Source organism: Prionailurus bengalensis, chromosome B1 (genome assembly GCF_016509475.1).
Source record: "Prionailurus bengalensis isolate Pbe53 chromosome B1, Fcat_Pben_1.1_paternal_pri, whole genome shotgun sequence".
Classification (NCBI taxonomy): Eukaryota; Metazoa; Chordata; class Mammalia; order Carnivora; family Felidae; genus Prionailurus; species Prionailurus bengalensis.
Window position 1 is genome coordinate 97,055,445 of NC_057344.1, and position 19,916 is coordinate 97,075,360.

General features: G+C 33.2%; 1 protein-coding gene across 2 annotated transcripts in view; it reads right to left on the reverse strand.

Moving 5' to 3' along the window:
* Positions 1-355: 355 nt before the first annotated feature.
* Positions 356-19,916, reverse strand: part of ABHD18 (abhydrolase domain containing 18) — a 51,032-nt gene continuing 31,471 nt past the window's right edge. For both annotated transcript variants that reach the window (XM_043568768.1, XM_043568777.1), the window contains 9 exons: positions 19,099-19,177; positions 18,910-18,994; positions 17,075-17,102; positions 11,967-12,105; positions 9,818-9,907; positions 9,055-9,156; positions 5,185-5,563; positions 4,326-4,488; positions 356-2,828 (listed from right to left, as the gene is read on the reverse strand). In XM_043568768.1, coding sequence (XP_043424703.1) covers positions 2,777-2,828; positions 4,326-4,488; positions 5,185-5,563; positions 9,055-9,156; positions 9,818-9,907; positions 11,967-12,105; positions 17,075-17,102; positions 18,910-18,994; positions 19,099-19,177 — 1,117 coding nt within the window. In that variant the 3' untranslated portion in view covers positions 356-2,776. The remainder of the gene's footprint in view (positions 2,829-4,325; positions 4,489-5,184; positions 5,564-9,054; positions 9,157-9,817; positions 9,908-11,966; positions 12,106-17,074; positions 17,103-18,909; positions 18,995-19,098; positions 19,178-19,916) is intronic.

The window sequence follows — 19,916 nt, forward strand, 5'->3', positions numbered from 1 at the left end:
GTGGTGTCTGTTACATTCTTAAGAGGAACCTCATGACTGAGGGGACTTCTTGTGGTTAGACACTCCCAGCATTGTTCCAAAATAGGTGTTTTTCCCCATCCAGGGACCTCAGGCCCTAATCTTTCCCTCTGCCTACACAATCCTATCTTCCATCATAGTTTCCCTGAGATCACACAGGGAATTTGCAGTTACTGAATACTATTCTGATAGAGCCTCCCTTGCTTATTTCTGCCTTACCTTGTTTGGTTTACAATAGAACTAAGAAGGAACACACAGTCAATTCAAGTTTGGACACAATCAAATGTGACACATGTTTTTTGTATTTAGAATAAATCCTCTTGAATATATGAAATAATTAATTTTAAGAGACTTTTATTGTGAAGTATAAAATATTCAGAAATGATTAAAAAATTTTTCAGTTACAGTATTAATTTAATAATCTTTCCAAGAGAAAGCACCACATTAAAAAATGACATTCATAACAAACAATCTGAAATGCTATGATAAAATAATTAATAGTAATTACAACAGCAAATCATGAAATTCAGAAATTTCTAACCATAGATCTAAATCAGGGGTCTCAAACTCAGATGTGTTCAGGGCTAAGTAGGAAACACAAAGTAGTGAAGTAACCTTATATAAGGAGTCTATAGGCTGTGGCAAACTAGGGAATGCATGCCCAGTTGAAAGACTTCAAATTACAACAATTTTAAAACATTATGCACACTGAATAAAACAGCTGTGGGCCAAGCTGCCTGAATACCAATACTGTCAGTTTGCAACTGTGGCCTAAATGAATTTCTAGTAGTTTATATACCAATTCTCAAAATGGCAGACTGCACTTTTTAAAATATATATGTTGTCTATATATGTATGTATGTATATATATATATATAGTGTGTGTGTGCGTGTGTGTGTGTGTGTGTGTGTGTGTGTGTGTGTGTGTTTTCTACACAGATATATGAAGCTTGAGTCACTATTTTGGGATGTATGGATAAAAAAAACTTTAGGATAAGGTATTTTGCACCTTGAATTAATCAATTTAGGAAGTTGCATGGATATATTCTTTAAAACATCTGCTTAAGAGATGAAATTTTTAAAATACCTCCTTTCACATTTGGGAAAAATTAGTTATGCCTAAGAGTTAATTAAAATGAAATGAAATTTCATTCTTTTACCAATAGAAAGTTATATACCACAGTACATTACTGCTTAGTAAGAAATATTTAGGTGAAAAATAAATTTCTAAATTTATTTAGTAATAAATTACTAAAGCCATAGTTCAGAAAGCACTCAATCATATTGCCTCACTATATATGAAGAAAATCCTTGTAATTCAGTTAACAATAAATTTTACTTTATCTTTAAAGGGTATTTTGTTTAAAAATTTTAGTATACTTTATATTTTCAGTTAAAAGTAAAGGTTCTAATCTGAAGATATAACATTGCTAAAGACCAAATGGCTGTAACCAAGTTGGTTTGGTTTCCTATGCCAAAGCAGTTTCACAGAACTTACGATTTTGTATACCATTAATGACTTCACATTAGTGACTTTTAAATAGCTTTAAAAAGCTAAGGTGATGGGAACATTAGAGTTACAAAATATTTTAAAAGGCTATGAAGGCACATTATAATTCAAATATCCTTGCTACACTAGGAATACATATTTTAAAATAATCCACAGACAACACAGATTTCAAACAAATAGAACTCAAGTACATTTATTCCAAACCTTGATATAATACTCAAAAATATTTTCTACTTTTTTCAAACATTTTAGATCTTAGCTTGAGAAGCTTAACATAAAACGAAAGCACAGCACCAAATCTAGCCATATAATCTTCCCCTTAAAAAAGTTAGTAGTTACTATAACTTTTCTGTAAAATAAACTCATATGGAACAAATCAATTTCATATATGGCCTTTAATTTCTGAAATTAAAAGCCAAAGCTGTTTAAGTGTATCTAACTAAAGTTAGATATTTAGGAAACCCAGAGTAGGTATACAAGAAAATGTTAAGACACAGTATCAAGTAATGCAGTAAGTCTTTCATTATTTCCATTTTTGATGAACTGACACTTTTTAAGAAGGGGAAATAGGTTTGGCATTGTTTTCTAACCTAGTATTTGGCAAAGTCTCAAAGTACAGCCAAGTCATATGCATCTTATTTGCATTCCCACATTTGTTTTAATTATTAAAACCACTTATGTATGACGCCATTAGGAATTTTTTAGAATTCAAAGTTAACACTGCGTTTTACACACCATGAAGTATTTCCATGGCAGAGATTAAATTGAAAATAAGATTATAAATTCACTATGAATCATAAAAAGAAAGAAACATGTTCTCAAATCAAGTCAATAGTAGAACTATCACATAAGGGTATACAATACAGGCTGATGTTATTATAAACTTAGTTTGATTTAGCAGTTCTTTAAAAACCAATAGGACTTCAATGAATAAATTTATTTTAATTAATAAATTATTCACAATTAAAAAGTTAAAGTTTTCATAAATAGCAACAACAGACTAGACATTGAGTATATGGGATTCCCACAAAACAATAACAAAATATTTCAACATTATTTCATCCAAATATTGGTTTAAAATTATTTAAATGTATTTAAAGATTGTTAATGACTGATTTATATGAGTTCCAGACTAAATTAATACAAATTAGATATTTAGTGCTGTCCGCTTGTTCTTCACATCATCAAAGGATGAAACTCCTTTTGTAAACAATATGATGGCCATACTGGTTATATACAGTGATCCAATTAGTTAGCATATTTATGGAGGAAGCGTTCAAATGCATCATAGATGGCACGTCTAAATTAAATATGAAAGAAGAACTATAAGTGAAGAGCAAAAAAGGAAGACAGTACTTTTATTGTTAGTTATTTCCAAAATTACCTGTGGCTTGCAACCTGACTTCCTCTCCAAATAGGTCTGAAAGAGGCAGGTATCTGAGGATAGGTGTTTGGGTCCATGTAACTTCACCACTACTAGAAAACCTCAAATGTGCTTTCAACTGATGATGAATTCGAACTTATATAATATCTATGTATTTATATACTATGTATGTGAAAAATATAATGTATATATGTAAGTCACTTTTTGAAAATTAATTGGCTACACTAAACTTTTCATAATGTAGTATTCAATTTATTTCATAAATTAAGATAAGGATATTTTTTGTCCAGAAAAACACATGTACCTAGCAACTGAACTTAAAAGCAAAAGCCTTAAAAAAAAAAAAAAGAAAAGAAAAAGAAAAAGCCTTAGTTTCCTATAGTACTTTCACAAGGTATTTTAATTGGACATTTAAGGTGACATCTAAAAGTTGAAGTAAATGAGTGACAACATACAAAATTACTTCTTGGATTAAAAAGAGCTAAAACATGTCAAACATATAGTACACACAATTCTTCTATTATATAGCTATAAAGCTGGCAGTTTTGTTTTGTTTTTTTAATGGTTTTATTTATTTTTGAGAGAGAAAGAGAGAGAGAGAGTGAGCAGGGGAGAGGCAGAGAGAGAGGGACACACAGAAACCAAAGCAGGCTCCAGGCTCCAAGCTATCAGCACAGAGCCTGACGCGGGGCTCGAACCCATGAACTGTTGAGATCATGACCTGAGCTGAAGTCGGATGCTTAACTGACTGAGCCACCCAGACAGCCCTGCAGCTGGCAGTTTTGAAACATATCATGCACAAGGTACTAAGCACTTTATGTGAACTAATACACTTAACCATTAATGATAAATATATTCCAATGATAACCTTTTGCCATTAAATCTAAATAGAAGTAGAAATAATAAAGGCTGTAAAATACTAGAGATATAGAATCAAAGGTTTTTGTAAGTTCTAATAAATACTGGAGTCATATAAGGTTATTAGCATTAAAACCAATATTTCACTTCTCACTTAAGATTCCATATTCACTTGCTACGGAAAAACATTGCTCAATTATTCCACAGATACTTATGCCATCTTGAGAGAAGAAAAGAGTGGAGTGAAAAACTCATAATGAACCAAAGCAAATTTTACAAACTGTGTTCCTCCCTATACCCTAAAATACCTGGCTATTAATATTTGAAGAGTGTAAAAACACACAATAAAATATGCCTATCATACAACTTCTCCAGTTCTTTAGAAGAAACAAGAAGAGGATGAGATAGGTAAGAATACCACAAGGTGAGAACTGAGTGGGGCAGGAAAAAAAGGAAAGTGGACTAAAACGTACAATAAAAATACCCAATCCTCTAAGTTTTTTGAGGCAAAAAATTACAAAACCAAATAAATAGATATTAGACCAATCATCTTACCTGAAGAGTCCTTGTTTAAAAAGATAAGCACTAATATGACCCCCTTCTAGATACCGGATTTCACAACCGGGCCAGATTTCTTGTAGACTTCGAACTCCTGTTCGTGGAATGTAGGCATCTTCTTTGGCTTGAACCACTATAATGAGGCTTGGGTCAACTGGAACTAGGTATGGAATTTTAAAAGATGCAACATACATACTTTTAAAAAGTTCTAAGATTTTTATATAAATACTATCATATTAGAAAATAAAACATACTTGATAGTACAGTAAGTCAAGTTGGTCAAATTACAACTTTTTGATTAAGTTAAAAATCAACTATAATATTACATAATATAATATTCATCTCTAATACAATGAGATGAACATTCTAAATAAGGTATGAAATCCCATATATTTTTAGTTAACTATTAAGATGGATTTTTTTTTAAGTTTACTCATTTATTTTTTAGGAGAGAGTGAGTGCACACGAGTGCACACTAGCAGGGCAGGGACTCAGAGAGAGAGAGAGAGGGAGAGAGAGAATCCCAAGCAGGCCCCATGCTGTCAGCGCAGAGCCCGATGTAGGGCTTGCACAAACTGTGAGATCATGACTTGAGCCGAAATCAAGAGCTGGATGCTTAACCAACTGAGCCACCCAGGCACCCCTAATTAGATGGATTTAGATTTTCATGGATAAAATATGATATATTTAAATAATCAACTTATCCTGTAAAATACATTTTGGAGCCAACAATAAACATACTCTTGAAAATATGAAATTATTTTGTAAACATCCTTAAAATGTAAAGCATCCTTAAAAATATTTCACAAATATTTACACATCAGCAAACATTCTCCATTTCATATAAAATTGGTACCTGAGAAATTTGCCACATGAGTACATTCATCCATGACTCCTTTCATGAATATTAAAGATTCTTTCTGAAGATTGTTTCTTCTTTGTTCTTTACTGAGTAGGTGATATGACTGAGGGCCACAGCTTGTATAACTACTTTTATTGGGTGAAAGTGTTTGATTGAAGCACTCCATCTTAGAGGTATCTTGCAACAAGAGTCCTTCTGATGTGGCACTGATAGATGTTTTATTAGATTGATGGTAGTCACTAGGTTTTTGGGATACAACTTGGTCTGTCATATCTAAATTTAAAGTTCTAGACACCAGATTAAGGTTAGTTAGCTTGTCTGCACCAATAGGGAAGCGTTTCACAAACTCTTGTCCCATTTTGAAAGAATCTGTCTGAATATACAAAAGACATCATTTAGTATAAAATACATTTTATTTAACAACCTTGTTAAAATAAAAAGAAAACACAAATGTCCATCAATGAATAAATAAACAAAATGTGCTATAGACATACAATGGACTATCATTTAGTCTTAAAAGGGAACAAAATTCTGATACATACGACAATGGATGAACTTTGAAGACATTACACTAAATGAATAAGCCAGAAACAAAGAACAAATACTGTATGATTTTAAGTTTTATGAGGTACCTAGAGTAGTCAAATTTATAGAGACAGAAAATAGAGTGGGGATTGCCAGGGGCTGGAAGGAGTGGGTAATGAAGAGTTACTGTTCAATGGGTACAGAGCTTCAGTTCAGTAAAATGAAAAAGTTCTGGAGATGGATGGTGGTGATGGACAGAGGTGATGGCTGCACAACAATGTGAATGCATTTATTAACACCATTGAGCTGTACACTTAAAAATGGTTGAAATAGTAAATTTTATGTTGCATATATTTGACAACTTAAAAAATAACAGAGAAAAAAGAGATTTCAGAATTTATCTGAGGACTAAGATAAGTGACTTATACTATATTGCTTAATATTTCCTATTAAACAATAAAGGGTATCATTTAGTCTGCATCACGTTTTTATTGCCAAAGTTTTGAAATTCATGATCTGCCTTAATCTTAGAACTTCCAAAAGCCTTATGAGTGTATCCTGGCAATAATACGTCAGCTACCTCAAATCCCTTTCTTAGGCTGAACTAAGAAGAATTAAAAATTATCAAGGAAAAAATATTACCTATTAAAATCTCAAAAGGATGTACTAAGTTTAAGGACTTGTAAGTACAATGTAATTTAAGTAAAAATAAACGTTGTTAAATACTAAAGACAAAGTCAAAAGAAAAAACGATGACAGCCTGGGAAAATATATTTGCAACTTATATGACAAAGAGCTAACTGCTTTAATTTATTAAAAGCTAGAAATGAATATAAAGTCCCAAACCACAATAGAAAAAGTGAGCAAAGGATATGCACATAAAGGTCACAGAAAATGAAATATAAATTACCCTTAAACTTATAAACATGTTCAATTTCACTTAAAATTAAGTAAATTAAGTAAAAACAATACCAATTTTCACCATTAGGTTGACAAAAAAAAAAATGAAACCCGTAAGTTTGCTAACACACTGAATTTGTGAAATTATGGGAAAACAGATACACATGTTCCTGCTGGTAGTAAAAATTGAAACAACTAGAATTAGACAAAATCTAACCACATTACAAATGGAACAACATTTCTAGGAATTTACACTTGTGAAATTTATTCATGGCAGCAGTGTTTGTTACTAGTGAAAAATGAGAAACAACATTAATACACATCAACAGGGAACTAGTTAATGAATCATGGTATGTCCATCCATATAGTCTCATGCAGCAGTAAAAAAGAAAAAGGAAACATTTGTGTATAGTCCATAAAAAAAGGTAAGAAAAAAGGTCATATTTCTATTGGTTTGAAAAATTCCTTGAAACATTAATAAATAGTGGGTTATTTGTTGAGGGAGATAGGACCTAGACAAATTGGGAGTACGGGTAGGAACTGTTTCATTATATGCCTTTTTATACTTTTTGATGCTTGAACATTTGACCTACAAGCTATTTAAAAAATTAAAGAATGAAAAATTGATTGAAGGCAGGAAAAAAATCCAACAACTTGGTTAACAGAAAAAATCACTAGAGTCATCTGGACCAAAGAACTGTACACCTAAAAACATTGAGAAATGTAAGATCAAGCACCCCAGAATTACTCAGAGGGGTACACCAACAACTTTAACTGCTTTTGATTAGAAAAACATAGTTTTTATAACAAAAAAGGAAGCCATCTTGACATTCCCTGAATATGTATTGCTGTGAACAAGTTCTGAGACAAAAAGAGTTGTATACAACCAAGAGTCAGAGACATAAAAAAAGTGCTGGGTAAGACTACACTGCTGTTTCAGACAACCAAAATTTTTGACATCCCTTTAAAAAGATGCATATTGAGTTTTATCATAAGTTCTCAAATATAGGCATTTTTTTATTATATGTATGGGGGAACACAAGGAACTAACTAGCAGGTAGAGATATTTTGTTACAAAGTTCTTAGGTTCTTAGGCAAGTAAATACCCTTTGAGGTTATGCAAGATAGATTTCCTTTACAAGAGTGAGATTTATAGTGATGTAATCATAAATAAAAAGTCCTAATTGATAGTATAGATGTTTTTTCTTTCTGAGATTTCTTGAGATCCTTGGTAACTTCCAAACTGAATGTATAAAATTTAAAAATTCATAAAAAGAAAAAAACCATGAAAGGAATTGGTCACCTTAGGAGACTAAGAGGGAACCAATTCATTATCTTGAAAACTAGTAAATTAAGAGGAAGATATCAAGCATTTATCCTGCCTTTTATATATGAACTGAGCCAAATAATAGGTAACCAATAAGTGCCTTTTTATACAAGTGTTCAAATTAATAAATAAAAAAGAAATGACAGATTTAGAATATCAGCATTTTGCAGTCCTCCACTAATAGACATAGGCATTAAACGTCAATGGAGGCTTACACCACAAAATAGAGACAACCGGACATTATGCGCTTCCAACACTCCTACCAAAGAAATAAAAACTGAGTTTAATCAAGCCTCTAGACCCAGCTGCCAACTTTCAGGCAATATAGAGCATGAGTGAACATGCTAAACTATACCATGAGAATGCAATAAAAAATATCTAGTTGGTGAGAAACTCTAAAGGTAAATAGTCTAAATTCTTCAACAGATAAATTATAAGGAAAAGGAAAGGAATGGAAGGGAACTTACAGATTAAAAGACACAGAAAAGCACATCAAAAAAAGAATTGTAGTGTATAAGGATACATATTTGGACAATAAAATTATTTTAAAAACAGAAGGAAGTAATTACTATAAAAATAAGGGTAATGATTAGCAGTGCGGGGAGAAGAGCTTTTTAATTAGGACACATGGGAGTGGTTTCTGTGTTGGGTGGTCAATTTCTATTCTTGACCTATTACAAACAGGTTTTCTGTTTAATAAATGTTGTAAGCCATACATTTGCTTTGCACGATTTTTTATATCTATATTTTCTTTTATTTATTTTTAAAATGTTTATTTATTTTCGAGAGAGAGAGAGAGTGAGTGCAAGCAGGGGAGGGGCAGAGAGAGAGATGGAGAGAGAGAATCCCAAGCAGGCTGTTAGCATGGAGCCTGACGTGGGGCTTGATGTCACAACTGTGAGATCATGACCTGAGCTGAAATCAAGAGTCAGAGGCTTAACTGAGCCACCCAGGTGCCCCTATTTATATTTTATTTTAAAATGAAGAATCTTAAAAAGTAAAAAACAGTACTGCCTTTTAACAGATTTGCGATTCTTTTTAAAAGTTGAAAACGTGAAACACAATCAACTTTTGCCCCCCTCCAATGTTATGCAGAAATTAAAAATACTTACTCCACAATATTCAAGCATGTGAATAATTTCTTCTTCATAAACTGTCTGTGTATAATACTGCTTTTCCAGCTCCCTCCAATTAATCGATTTACTTAGCACACCCTGAAATAACAAACTAAATTAAGATCAAACCACACTATCAAGCATTTTGTCCAATAATTTTATTATTAATGTGCAGAAAAGAGTAAACATAGCAGGCTTGAGATTTCCTATCTTTAGAAAGCTCTACTTGCAATGTTGGCCCTTGATTAGAGTCTGGGAACTGGACTAATAAACAGTTCTTTGCCCCAATATATATCTTTCTAAATGATAAAGTGATAAATGATAAATCATTGTGACAAACAGTGTAGTTTCTGCTGAACACATACTTTCCCTCTGGAGTTTTGGTACATGAGGCAGAGACTGCCTAAATGATTGACCCCTGATAAAAACCCTGGACTCCCAGGCTCAATCAACCTTCACTGATGGACATTTTGTACATAGTGTCATAACGCATTGCTAGAGGAATTAAACACAGCCTGTGAGCTTCCAGTGGAAGGTTGTGCTTGATTTCCTCCGGACTTTGCCTCATGTGCCTTTTCCCTTTGCTAATTCTGTATTGTATCCTTTTGATGTAATAAGTCTTAGTTCTGAGTAATTCTAGGTGGTACGTCCTGTGATTTCTTCTAGAGAACCACCAAACCTGGAGGGGGTTTTAGGAACCCCCAAAACAATTACCTTTCATTACATATAGCTATTTAAGTATTAATTGCAATTAAATTACCGTAGTGAAGACTCCAGATGCTGTGGACCAAGACAGGCATGGGATCAATGGCATGGGCTTAGGCCAGTTGGATACTGCTAAGGAAGCCATCTGAAATATGTTTAACAGTCAGAGAGCTTCTGTTTAAATTTCTACTCATTACAATGAAAACTGTTTACTATGAAGGAAGTAGTCTGGTAAGACTTCATTTACTATGAAGAAAGTAGTAATTGGTAAGATAAGACATGAACACAAAATCTCTAAATACTTGGGAGTGCCTGGCTGGCTCAGTTGGTAGAGCATGTGACTCTTGATCTCAGGGTTGTAAGTTTGAGCCCCACATTGGGTAAAGAGATTACTTAAAAATAAAATCTTAAAAAATCTCTAAATACTCATGAGAATGTCTAGTAACCTTGTGAAACCCAAATCATAAGTTCAACAACAACATATAACTTCTCCCTTAGAAAGTAATAAAGTACACTGGAAAATTTTAAGTAATCTCAAGATCTTCCACAGAGAACTAGTTTCTACTGGGTAAATATAGAGCAAACATGCTGAAATGTAGACGCTAGGCAGGAGGATAATCACACTCCATACTTAAGTGACCTGCTCAGTGACAACAAAATCACAACTATAAAATCTCAGACCTTTGAGGCTGACTGTAAAAAGGCTGGTGAACTACAAAGCAAATTATATAACTTATATAATGTAATGTGTGTGTTTAGAGAAAGGAAAAGTTATTTTTTGGCTAGGGGAATCAGAGAAGGCTTCATGAAATGGCTGTCCTTTAGGGAAAATGAAAGATGGGGTCTTGTCTTCTATATAAAGAAGACAACATGATCAAAGGCAAGATGGTGAAAAAGTGCAAAGTCTGCTAGGAAAACAGCCAATATAACTTACTTTGGCTGGTCAATAGGGCATATATGGTGAATGGGGTGAGGGAGATAGGTAGGCTGGAAAGACTGAATAGCAACAGATGAGAGGTCCCTTTTGCTCTGTATATAATGGGAAATTAATAAAGAGGCCTGAACAAAAGAGTGGCAATGTCAAAGAAGTGATTCAAGGAAGCTAAAATGATAGCACTTCCTAAGATTGATTAGAAAGAGTAAGATCTGAGGGAGGAAACCAACCAGTATAGGCAGTAGTTCAGGTGAAAGTTCTAAGATCCTAATCTAGGTCATAACAATGCAAACATTACTAGGTAGGGAAAAGAAATAATTTTCCACCCTTCAATTTCACTAATAATATTTTTGAATTTTAGCCAGTTTTTAAACTTAATTTTATAATTCAAGTTACTTACAGAAAACTATATATATTTTGTTGTTGTTTCTTTTAAAATGTATGGAGTGACTAATATGTTCAGGAAACAATTAGAGCATATCAATAGCCCTTACTGAACCTACTGCTTCATGGAGAAAAACTGCTAAACAAGTAATCACTGCAGTGAAATAAGTACTAATAAGAGATGAAGTACAGTCTAGGGTTTAGGCTGGGAGTGGAGGAACTTCTCATAGGAAGTAAGCTCTAGACTGGAACCAGAAGGGCAAACTGTTATTTGGTTAGGTGAAAAGGCATGAGAAGGCACTAGGAGAATGCTAGCACCCAGCATATCTAAAGCCCACTAGAATAGCAAGCCTTTGGCAGGTTTTAAGCAGGAGAGAGCAGAGATGAGATTTAGGAAAATCACTCTAGTTATGGTGTGGAGAAAAACTAAGAAGTTTAATGAAAGAAAAGACTAGAGAAAGAGAAACAATTAGGAGGCGGTTTCAGTATATTCTAGAAGACAAAGGTATAACAGGTACCTCTTTATCACTGGGGACAGCAATAAGAGATAAATGAAAAGTATTTTCTACATTTGCTATCTTCACCAATTTAACAGCAAAGTAAGTCACTTATATTTGAGATGTGAAAAGTTAAATTTTATAAAAATTAACTTTTAATACAATATTAAATTAAATTCAATACCTGAGCTATGACTATGAAGTACAATCACTGTCTATATAAATCATACCAAAAAAATCATTATAATGGGAAAAGTTTAAAACCTGTTCCTGCTTTTGCCAAGACTAAAATTAATTCTACATCTTAAGTACATTTTTAAAATAACTACATTCTCTAGATCTTACAAACATAATCACAATTAAGTATCAGTTGAAATTAAAAGGCTTACATGTCCTCCCATGGATATTCCGGTCATTCCTAGAGGTCCATAACCCTCTCTCTCTAGCCAGTGCAAGAGAGCAGCAGATTCTAAAACAAGAGCTCCTCCCATCACAAAAAGGTCAGACACGTTTTTTAGGCTGGACCTTCTAGCCTCACAAGACAAAAGAGAAAATTATTTATGTATTTACATTTTAATATATGCAAAATTACAACAGGCAGCCAGACTTCATGTTTTTCTTTTAAAGGACCAGATAGCTAATGGAACAAACTGATGGAATTAAGAGTGCTAACATTATTCTACATATTAATCAGCTAATACTTATTTTTTTAAAAGTTATATCTGCTTTTTATTGAAATTCAATTAACTACTTTGAAGCCCAGGAAATATATTTATTTGATAGCACTTAAACAAACTGTTAAAAAAAATTCGTGGTTGTCCCATATGAATTTACACAGGGGTAAATTATTACAATAGAACTTAAAGCATAAAAATTTTAAAAGCAATGTAAAAGAATTTAACCTAATACGAGGCTCATGTATTACCAAAATCTTAAATATGTTGCTTATTTTCAAAAAATACACAATTTATGAATATAATCAACTGGAAAATTTTTTATTTTTTAAATAGTAGTGTAATTAACATACAATGTTATATCAGTTTCGGCTGTATAACATGGTGATTTGACAGTTTTATACATTACTCAATGCTCACCATGGCAACTGCAATCACCATATGTCACTATATAAATGTTATTAAAATACTGACTATATGCCCTATGCTTTACTTTTAATAATTAAAAGTTGGTTGAAAAAGTAATTTTTCATAAAAATACATGTTTTTTTATTAACTTAAATAGGGGTGTCTGGAGGGCTAAGTCAGTTGTGTGTCACTCTTGATTTTGGCTCAGGTCATGATCCCAGGGTGGTAGGATCCACTCCAAGTATGGAGCCTACCTGGGATTCTCTCTCTCACCCCCTCCCCTGCTCTCTCTAAAATAAAAACAAAACCAATTCAACTAGAATTTTCTGTCTTTAGAAACCAATTTTACATGTAAGTACATTTCCTTATTAGAAGCATTTAAATCTTTTTAGATTCCAAACCATTCTTACATAGGCATACTTCATCTTATTGCACTTTGGATTGCACTGCATTTCTTACAAATTGAAGGTTTATGGGGTGCCTGGGTGCCTTAGTCAGTTAAGTGTCCGACTCCTGATTTCAGCTCAGGTCATGATCTCACAGTTTGTGAGACTGAGCCCTGTGTGAGCCCTGAGATTCTCTCTTTCCATCTATCTCTGCTCCCACCCCGCTTGTACATGCACGTGTACATAAATAAATGAACATTAAAAAAAGAACAAATTGAAGGTTTATGGCAACCCTGTTATCGATTAAGTCTACGGATGCTACTTTTCCAAAAGCATTTGCTAACTTCATGTCTCTGTCACAATTTAGTAATTTTCAAACTATCGAGAAACCTTTTCATTGTATTTGTTATGGTGATCTGTGATGTTACTGTTGTAATTGTTCTGGGGCACCATGGAACTGCACGCATATAAGATGGCAAATTTAATGGATAAATGTTATGTATGTTCTGACAGCTCCACTGACCAGCTGTTCTCCACCTCTCTCCCTCTCTCCCACCTTCCTGTTCCCTAAGATATAAAAATCTTGAAAGTAGGCCAGTTGATAACCCTACAATGGCCTCTGTGTTCAAGTAAAAAGAGGAGTCACACATTTCTCACTTTAAGTCAAAAGCTAAAAATGATCAAGCTTAGTGAGGAAGGGATGTCAAAAGCGGATAGGCCAAAAGCTAGGCCTCTTGCAGCAAACAGTTAGCCAAGTTGTGAATGCAAAGTAAAAGTTCTTGAAGGAAATTAAAAGTGCTACTCCAGCGACCACACAAAATAGAAAGCAAAATAGAAAGCAAAAGGTTTTCAATTTTGGAGAAGACTGGTCTGGATAGAAATCAAACCAGCCACAACATTGCCTGAAGCCAAAGCCTATTACAGAGAAAAGCCCTACCTCTCTTCAATTCTATGAAGGCTGAAAGAGGTAAAGAAGATGCAGAAGAACAGTTTGAAGCTAGAAGTTAGTTCATGCGGTTTAAGGAAGGAGGCCATCTCTATAACATAAAAGTGCAAGAAGGTAAAGCAGCAACTACTGATATGGAAGCTGCAGTAAGTTATCCAGAAGATCTAGTGAAGATAACTAACAAAGGCAGCTACAAATAAACAACAGATTTTCAATGTTGAAAAACAGCATTCTGTTGGAAGAAGATGCCATCTAGGACTTTCATAGCTAGAGAAGAGATGACAATGGCTAGCTTCAAAGGAGGGGTTGACTCTTGTTAGGGGCTAATGCAGCTGGTGAAATATCTCCAAGGTATGCCTATTTAGTGGTAAAAAAGAATACTATCTTAATATTGAAGTGTCCAAGTTAGAATCTGTTTTCAAATTTTAGTTCATATAAAGACATACATGATTGGCCACTGGATGAAACCTTGTCAAGGTGTACAAATTTCACTTTATCAATGGTTGTTTACTGTATATCTATGTAGGGTAATTATACACAAAGAACTAGCAGCTGTAGGAATGCCAAGTTGTGAAAAACACATTTCTGGCCCCCAAAGAGCTTATGTCCACTGTCCTACCACATCTCCTCAGAGCTCTAAGTCAGAATTTCTCTTTATGGAAACTATGCTATCCTCTGTCAAAATAGATCATAGATGTGCTTCCTCATAAAATAGCCCATGTATCCTTACATTTGTTTCTTATTCTCATTCCCCTGATTATGTATTTTGGCCTCGTACAGAAGTCTGAATTATCAAACTCACTTCAGTTTGCTCTTTTAATAGAAGTTACTAATGTAGGGTTCTGGGACAGTGGTTATTTATTTATAACAGTGGACCGAGTCTCACACTTTTGATGAAAACAAGCATAAGATGGCTTTTAAAAAGAGAGATAAAAATAAATTTACTATTTAAATTGCAAACCATCTCTTACAATGAATTATTTGAGAAAAATAAATATACTGGTGTATTATTATATTTCTTGGGTTTATGACACATGATAGGATATTTTATAGACATGATTCTCACAACAATTCTGTGTGGAAGAAATTATAGAGTATTCCCACCTTATAAATGAGGTAACAGATACTTAGACCAAGGTAATACAATTATTAAATGACAAATTACAATTGCAACCTATGTCTCTATGACTCCAAAGTCAACATCTTTCTGTTAAACCCATGCTGCCTCTAACTATAACTCAATAAACTCTTTTGGGTTTTTAACCACCAATAGAACAGAGTAAAAATGACACACTTAGTTCTGAATACAGAGCTTGGTTCCAGAGTAAGAATTCTTGAACTACTTAGCTTGGACATTAATTTTTCACATTTCACAAAGTTTATTCTAAACTATCCTTCATAGGATACAGGTTTGCTTCCAACCCACTCCAATTTCATCTGTATCTCTTCCATGTCACGACCACATAGAACATGTGACCTCTAAATCTACCTCTCCAGGACTTTCCAACTCCCTACTTAACTTCTCCACCTGCAGTTCTAACAGACATCACACATTTAACACATGCAAGTCAGAACTTTTGATTTCTTACCAACAATATCCAATTTATCAATGAGTCTTATCATTTCAACTTCTAATTACCCATGAGAGCTTCTTTCCATCTCTACTGCCACTTCCTTAAAGTCACTTTTTTTTCCTCCTGCATTACTGCTATAGCTTCCTATTTGATTTTTCTGTTGCTACACTAGCCCGACTAAGCCAAAATAAGCTTTTAATAACACAAATCAGATCATTCCTCTCCTTAAAGTCCTCCAAAGGTTTCCCACTGCACTTATAGTAAAATTCAAAGCACATGGCTCTTCATAAATCTGACCCTTGCCTCCATTTCTGACCTTGTCTTATACTACTCTCCCATGCTTATATTAGGTTTTTCATTCTTCCTTCTCTGAGGCTGATCTTCCTCTGGGTTTTCACCTTGGTGGCTCCTTCTCATTATATCATGTCCTCAGATCTAACACTGCTCCAACCCTGCGCCCACCTCTATTATTCTTTACTTGGTTGCCCTGCTTTATTTTCTTCATGGCATTGATAAATATCCAAAATTACCTTATTTATTTTTATCTATCTCTCATCCTAGAATATAAGCTCTATGACAGTAAGGACCTTATCTTTTTGTTGTTATATTCCCAATGTTTTGAATCAAATATTTACTGAATGAATCAAAACCAAACATGACATAGCTTATGGAAATGCTTCATAGTTCATCATTTCTAAAAACCAAGAAGAGATTATCTTCAGATTACCTATACTATACATTGCAAGAATAAAAAGGAGTGGTTAATTTCACGAAGTAAGTAAATGTACTTTAAGAAGGAAAATGTTTTAACATTTCTTCAGTTAGTTTTATAAATAAAATATATCTTCCATCAGCCTATTAAAAACTTTAAGTTTATTTTGAGAGAGAGAGAGAGCAAGCATGAGTGGAGAAAGGACAGAGAGAAAGGGAGAGAGAATCCCAAGCAGGCTCTGCACCACCAGCATGGAGCCCAAGACAGGGCTCGAAACCACAAACCATGAGATCATGACCTAAGCTGAAATCAAAAGTAGGACACTTAACCAAATAAGCCACTCAGGTGCCCCTAAAATTAAAAAAAATTTTTTTTTAATATTTATTTTTGAGAGAGAAGAGAGAGACAGAGTGTGAGCATGGGAGGGGCAGAGAGAGAGGGAGACACAGAATCTGAAGCAGGATCCAGGCTCTGAGCTGTCAGCACAGAGCCCCATGTGGGGCTTGAACCCACAAACTGTGAGATCATGACCTGAGCCGAAGTCAGATGCTCAAATGATTGAGCCACCCAGGCACCCCTAAAATTTCTTATTTATCTCTTTATCAAACATTTTAAGTGCAAAAAGCTTAAGATAAAAATTTAACTCAACATGACTACTACAGTTTTATAACAGAACTCTTCCCCAAATAACATTTGCATGTTAAACTTAGAAACGATTAACAAAAGACTAACAAAAATTTTAATACCACTGAAAATTTGGCATAAAGATTACAAAAACGAAGGTGATGTATACTTACATTTGGTCCTTGGGTTTCCTGCAGCCATTTAAGAATGTGGGTCAAAGAGAAAGTTTTAAAATAATTAAATACAGTTTGTGTCTCAAAACATATTTACTTAAGCAAAATAGTTACATTTGAACACAATTTATTACTGAAATAACTATTTTCTAATTATCTCAAATAGTCTGTTGAGGAGTTCTCAGGATTTTCAATGTGATTTTTTTCTTTTTTAAAACAGCTTTATTGATATTGCATACCACATAATTCACCCATTTTAAGTGCACAATTTAACGTGTTTAGTATATCCAAAGGGCTGTGCAATCTTCAACTTAATTTTAAAATTAAGGTTTTTTTTTTTTTCATTTATATGTTGACTATATAAAATCTAGAAAATACAGAAAAGTATATTAGAAGAAAAACTACTTCATGTACAGACAACCATATTAATATTTTGGTGTATGTCCAGTATTTTTTCCTTACACACAGTTTTTAATGGATTTTCTGTTTTTAGGTTTTCTGCCTATCTATGTCGCACCAGAGTTTTGTATCCTATTTTTGCATTATACTTTTCATATGTTACTGTAAACTTTTTAACAATAACTAACCATTAAAATTTACTGAATGTCATTTACCAGGCACTGTTCTAGACAGTATTAACTAGTTAATACTCTGAATAATCTAAGAGATTATTCCCATTTACCAATGAAAAATCTGAGGTACTAAAAGGTTAAATAACAGGTCCAAGGTCATACAGGTAGTAAATGGTAGAGCAATATACATAACCAATTGCACAATATTCTAATATTATGAACCACAAATTACTCAACCATTTTTCTATTGTGAGACATTTAAGCTATTTCTAATGCTTTACTATTATAAATAAAACTATATAAATCTCTTTTCAATCAACTTTCTCTTTTCTTTGTATTTTATCCTTAGAATAAATTTCCAAGAATCAAAATCACTGTCAAGGGACATAAGATTTTTTAATGCTCCTGATACATACAGTAGAAATGCTTTCCCCAAGGATTAAACCAATTTTCACAGCCATTAGTAATAAGAGTGCCTATTTTTTTTTTTTTTTTTTTTTTTTTTACAATAGCCTCACAACTACTGGGTTTTATTTTTTAAATCTTTGGTAATGTTGCTTTAACTTTACATTTCTCTTATTACCAGCAACGTTGAACATTTCTTTTAAATTAAAAAAAATTTTTTTTTTACAGTTTATTTATTTTTGAGAGAGAAAGAGAGAGTACATGAATGGGGTAGGAACAGAAAGAGAGGGGAGACAGAATCCCAAGCAGGCTCTGCAGGCTCTGTGCTGTCGGCACAGAGACCTATGTGGGGCTTGAACTCACGAATCGTGAGATCATGACCTGAGCCGAAACCAAGAGTCAGATGCTTAACCAACTGAGCCACCCAGGTGCCCCGAACATTTCTTTATATCTGTGCATCAGTTTCATTTCTTCTTCTGGGAATAGTCTGACGTCATCTTGAAAGTCAAGTTAAGAAACTGTTCTAAACCTCAACTGATGACTTAAATGTAAATGAATTTAAAACATGAAGGTTTCCTTAATAGCAAACATTTGACTTAATAATATTAAAATCCAGCATAAGTTTTATAAGAAAAAAGTACAATTTATCTTCATTACACAGTGGAAGCACAATCCTTAACATTGGTTGTTTAAAGGCATAAAATAATTTTTCACTTCTTTTCATTCTTGCTTCTTAAATATTTTCTGAACTGACACTAAATTTAACTGGTTTAGAAAAGTTGGTTACTATCTATCATTCTTTTTGAAGACTAAATCTATAAATAAGAGAAAAGATTTCTAGGTATCACAAAAGGATATAATAAGGGTTTTCTAGCAACAAAGAAGCCATTCGGGCTTCTTTAATCATAGGACGAGCCATTAGTGTTCGTCGTCTCCAGTAATGCTAAGGAAAGAAAAGATGACATACTTAAAGAATGTAATAACCACATCTGTGTTACAAAGAGTATGTTAACAAATTAGGGATTAAGGCATCATAGAAAGTCTTACATGATCTCCTGTTCCAGCAAGATGAATGCATACAGGTTTATATTTGCTGTTCCACTCCTTAGGAACAATAAGTTGGAACCTATTTAAAATAAAACACATAAGTAGAATTCTCTTTAGAAGGTTTTCAATACAAACTTTTCAATTTGTAAATAATTAAATTATTTGGGAGAAGAGATCATTCAGAATTTTGACATTCAAATTATGATGAATAATTCATGTTTGCATAAAGGCAAATAAGATATTATAAATTTGCTATATTAGGATATTATATTAGGATATTAAAATATGCAGTACAATATAAACACAGAATTCATTGTAATCATTTTTACCTTATTCAGTATCACTTTATAAATGCATAATGAAATTTTCTTATTTTGTTGAAACATCAATATATATGAGTAAGTCTTAGAAACAACAACTCTCTACATAGCTCTGCTTTTTCTCCTTGCAGGAATAATGCTTGGTTGTACAAGCTGTTGATGTATCAGTAAAATACTTTATGTTATCTCTTTTGCTTTCCAACTTGGAGAAAAAGCAATCCATGCCAGATGCCAAAAAACAAAAAACAAAAAACAAAAAACAGTTTTCCCTATGTGTCATCTTCTTATTATAGTAATTTGCTTTTCATTTAATGTTTTTTCCCTATAGGACTTTTACTTTAATTGTGGTAAAATACATGTAACATAAAATTTACCATTTTAACTATATTTAAGTTGTACAGTTCAGCAGCATTAAGTACATTTACATTGTTGGGGTGACACCTGGGTGGCTCAGTTAAGCTTCCGACTCTTGGTTTTGGCTGAAGTCATGATCTCATG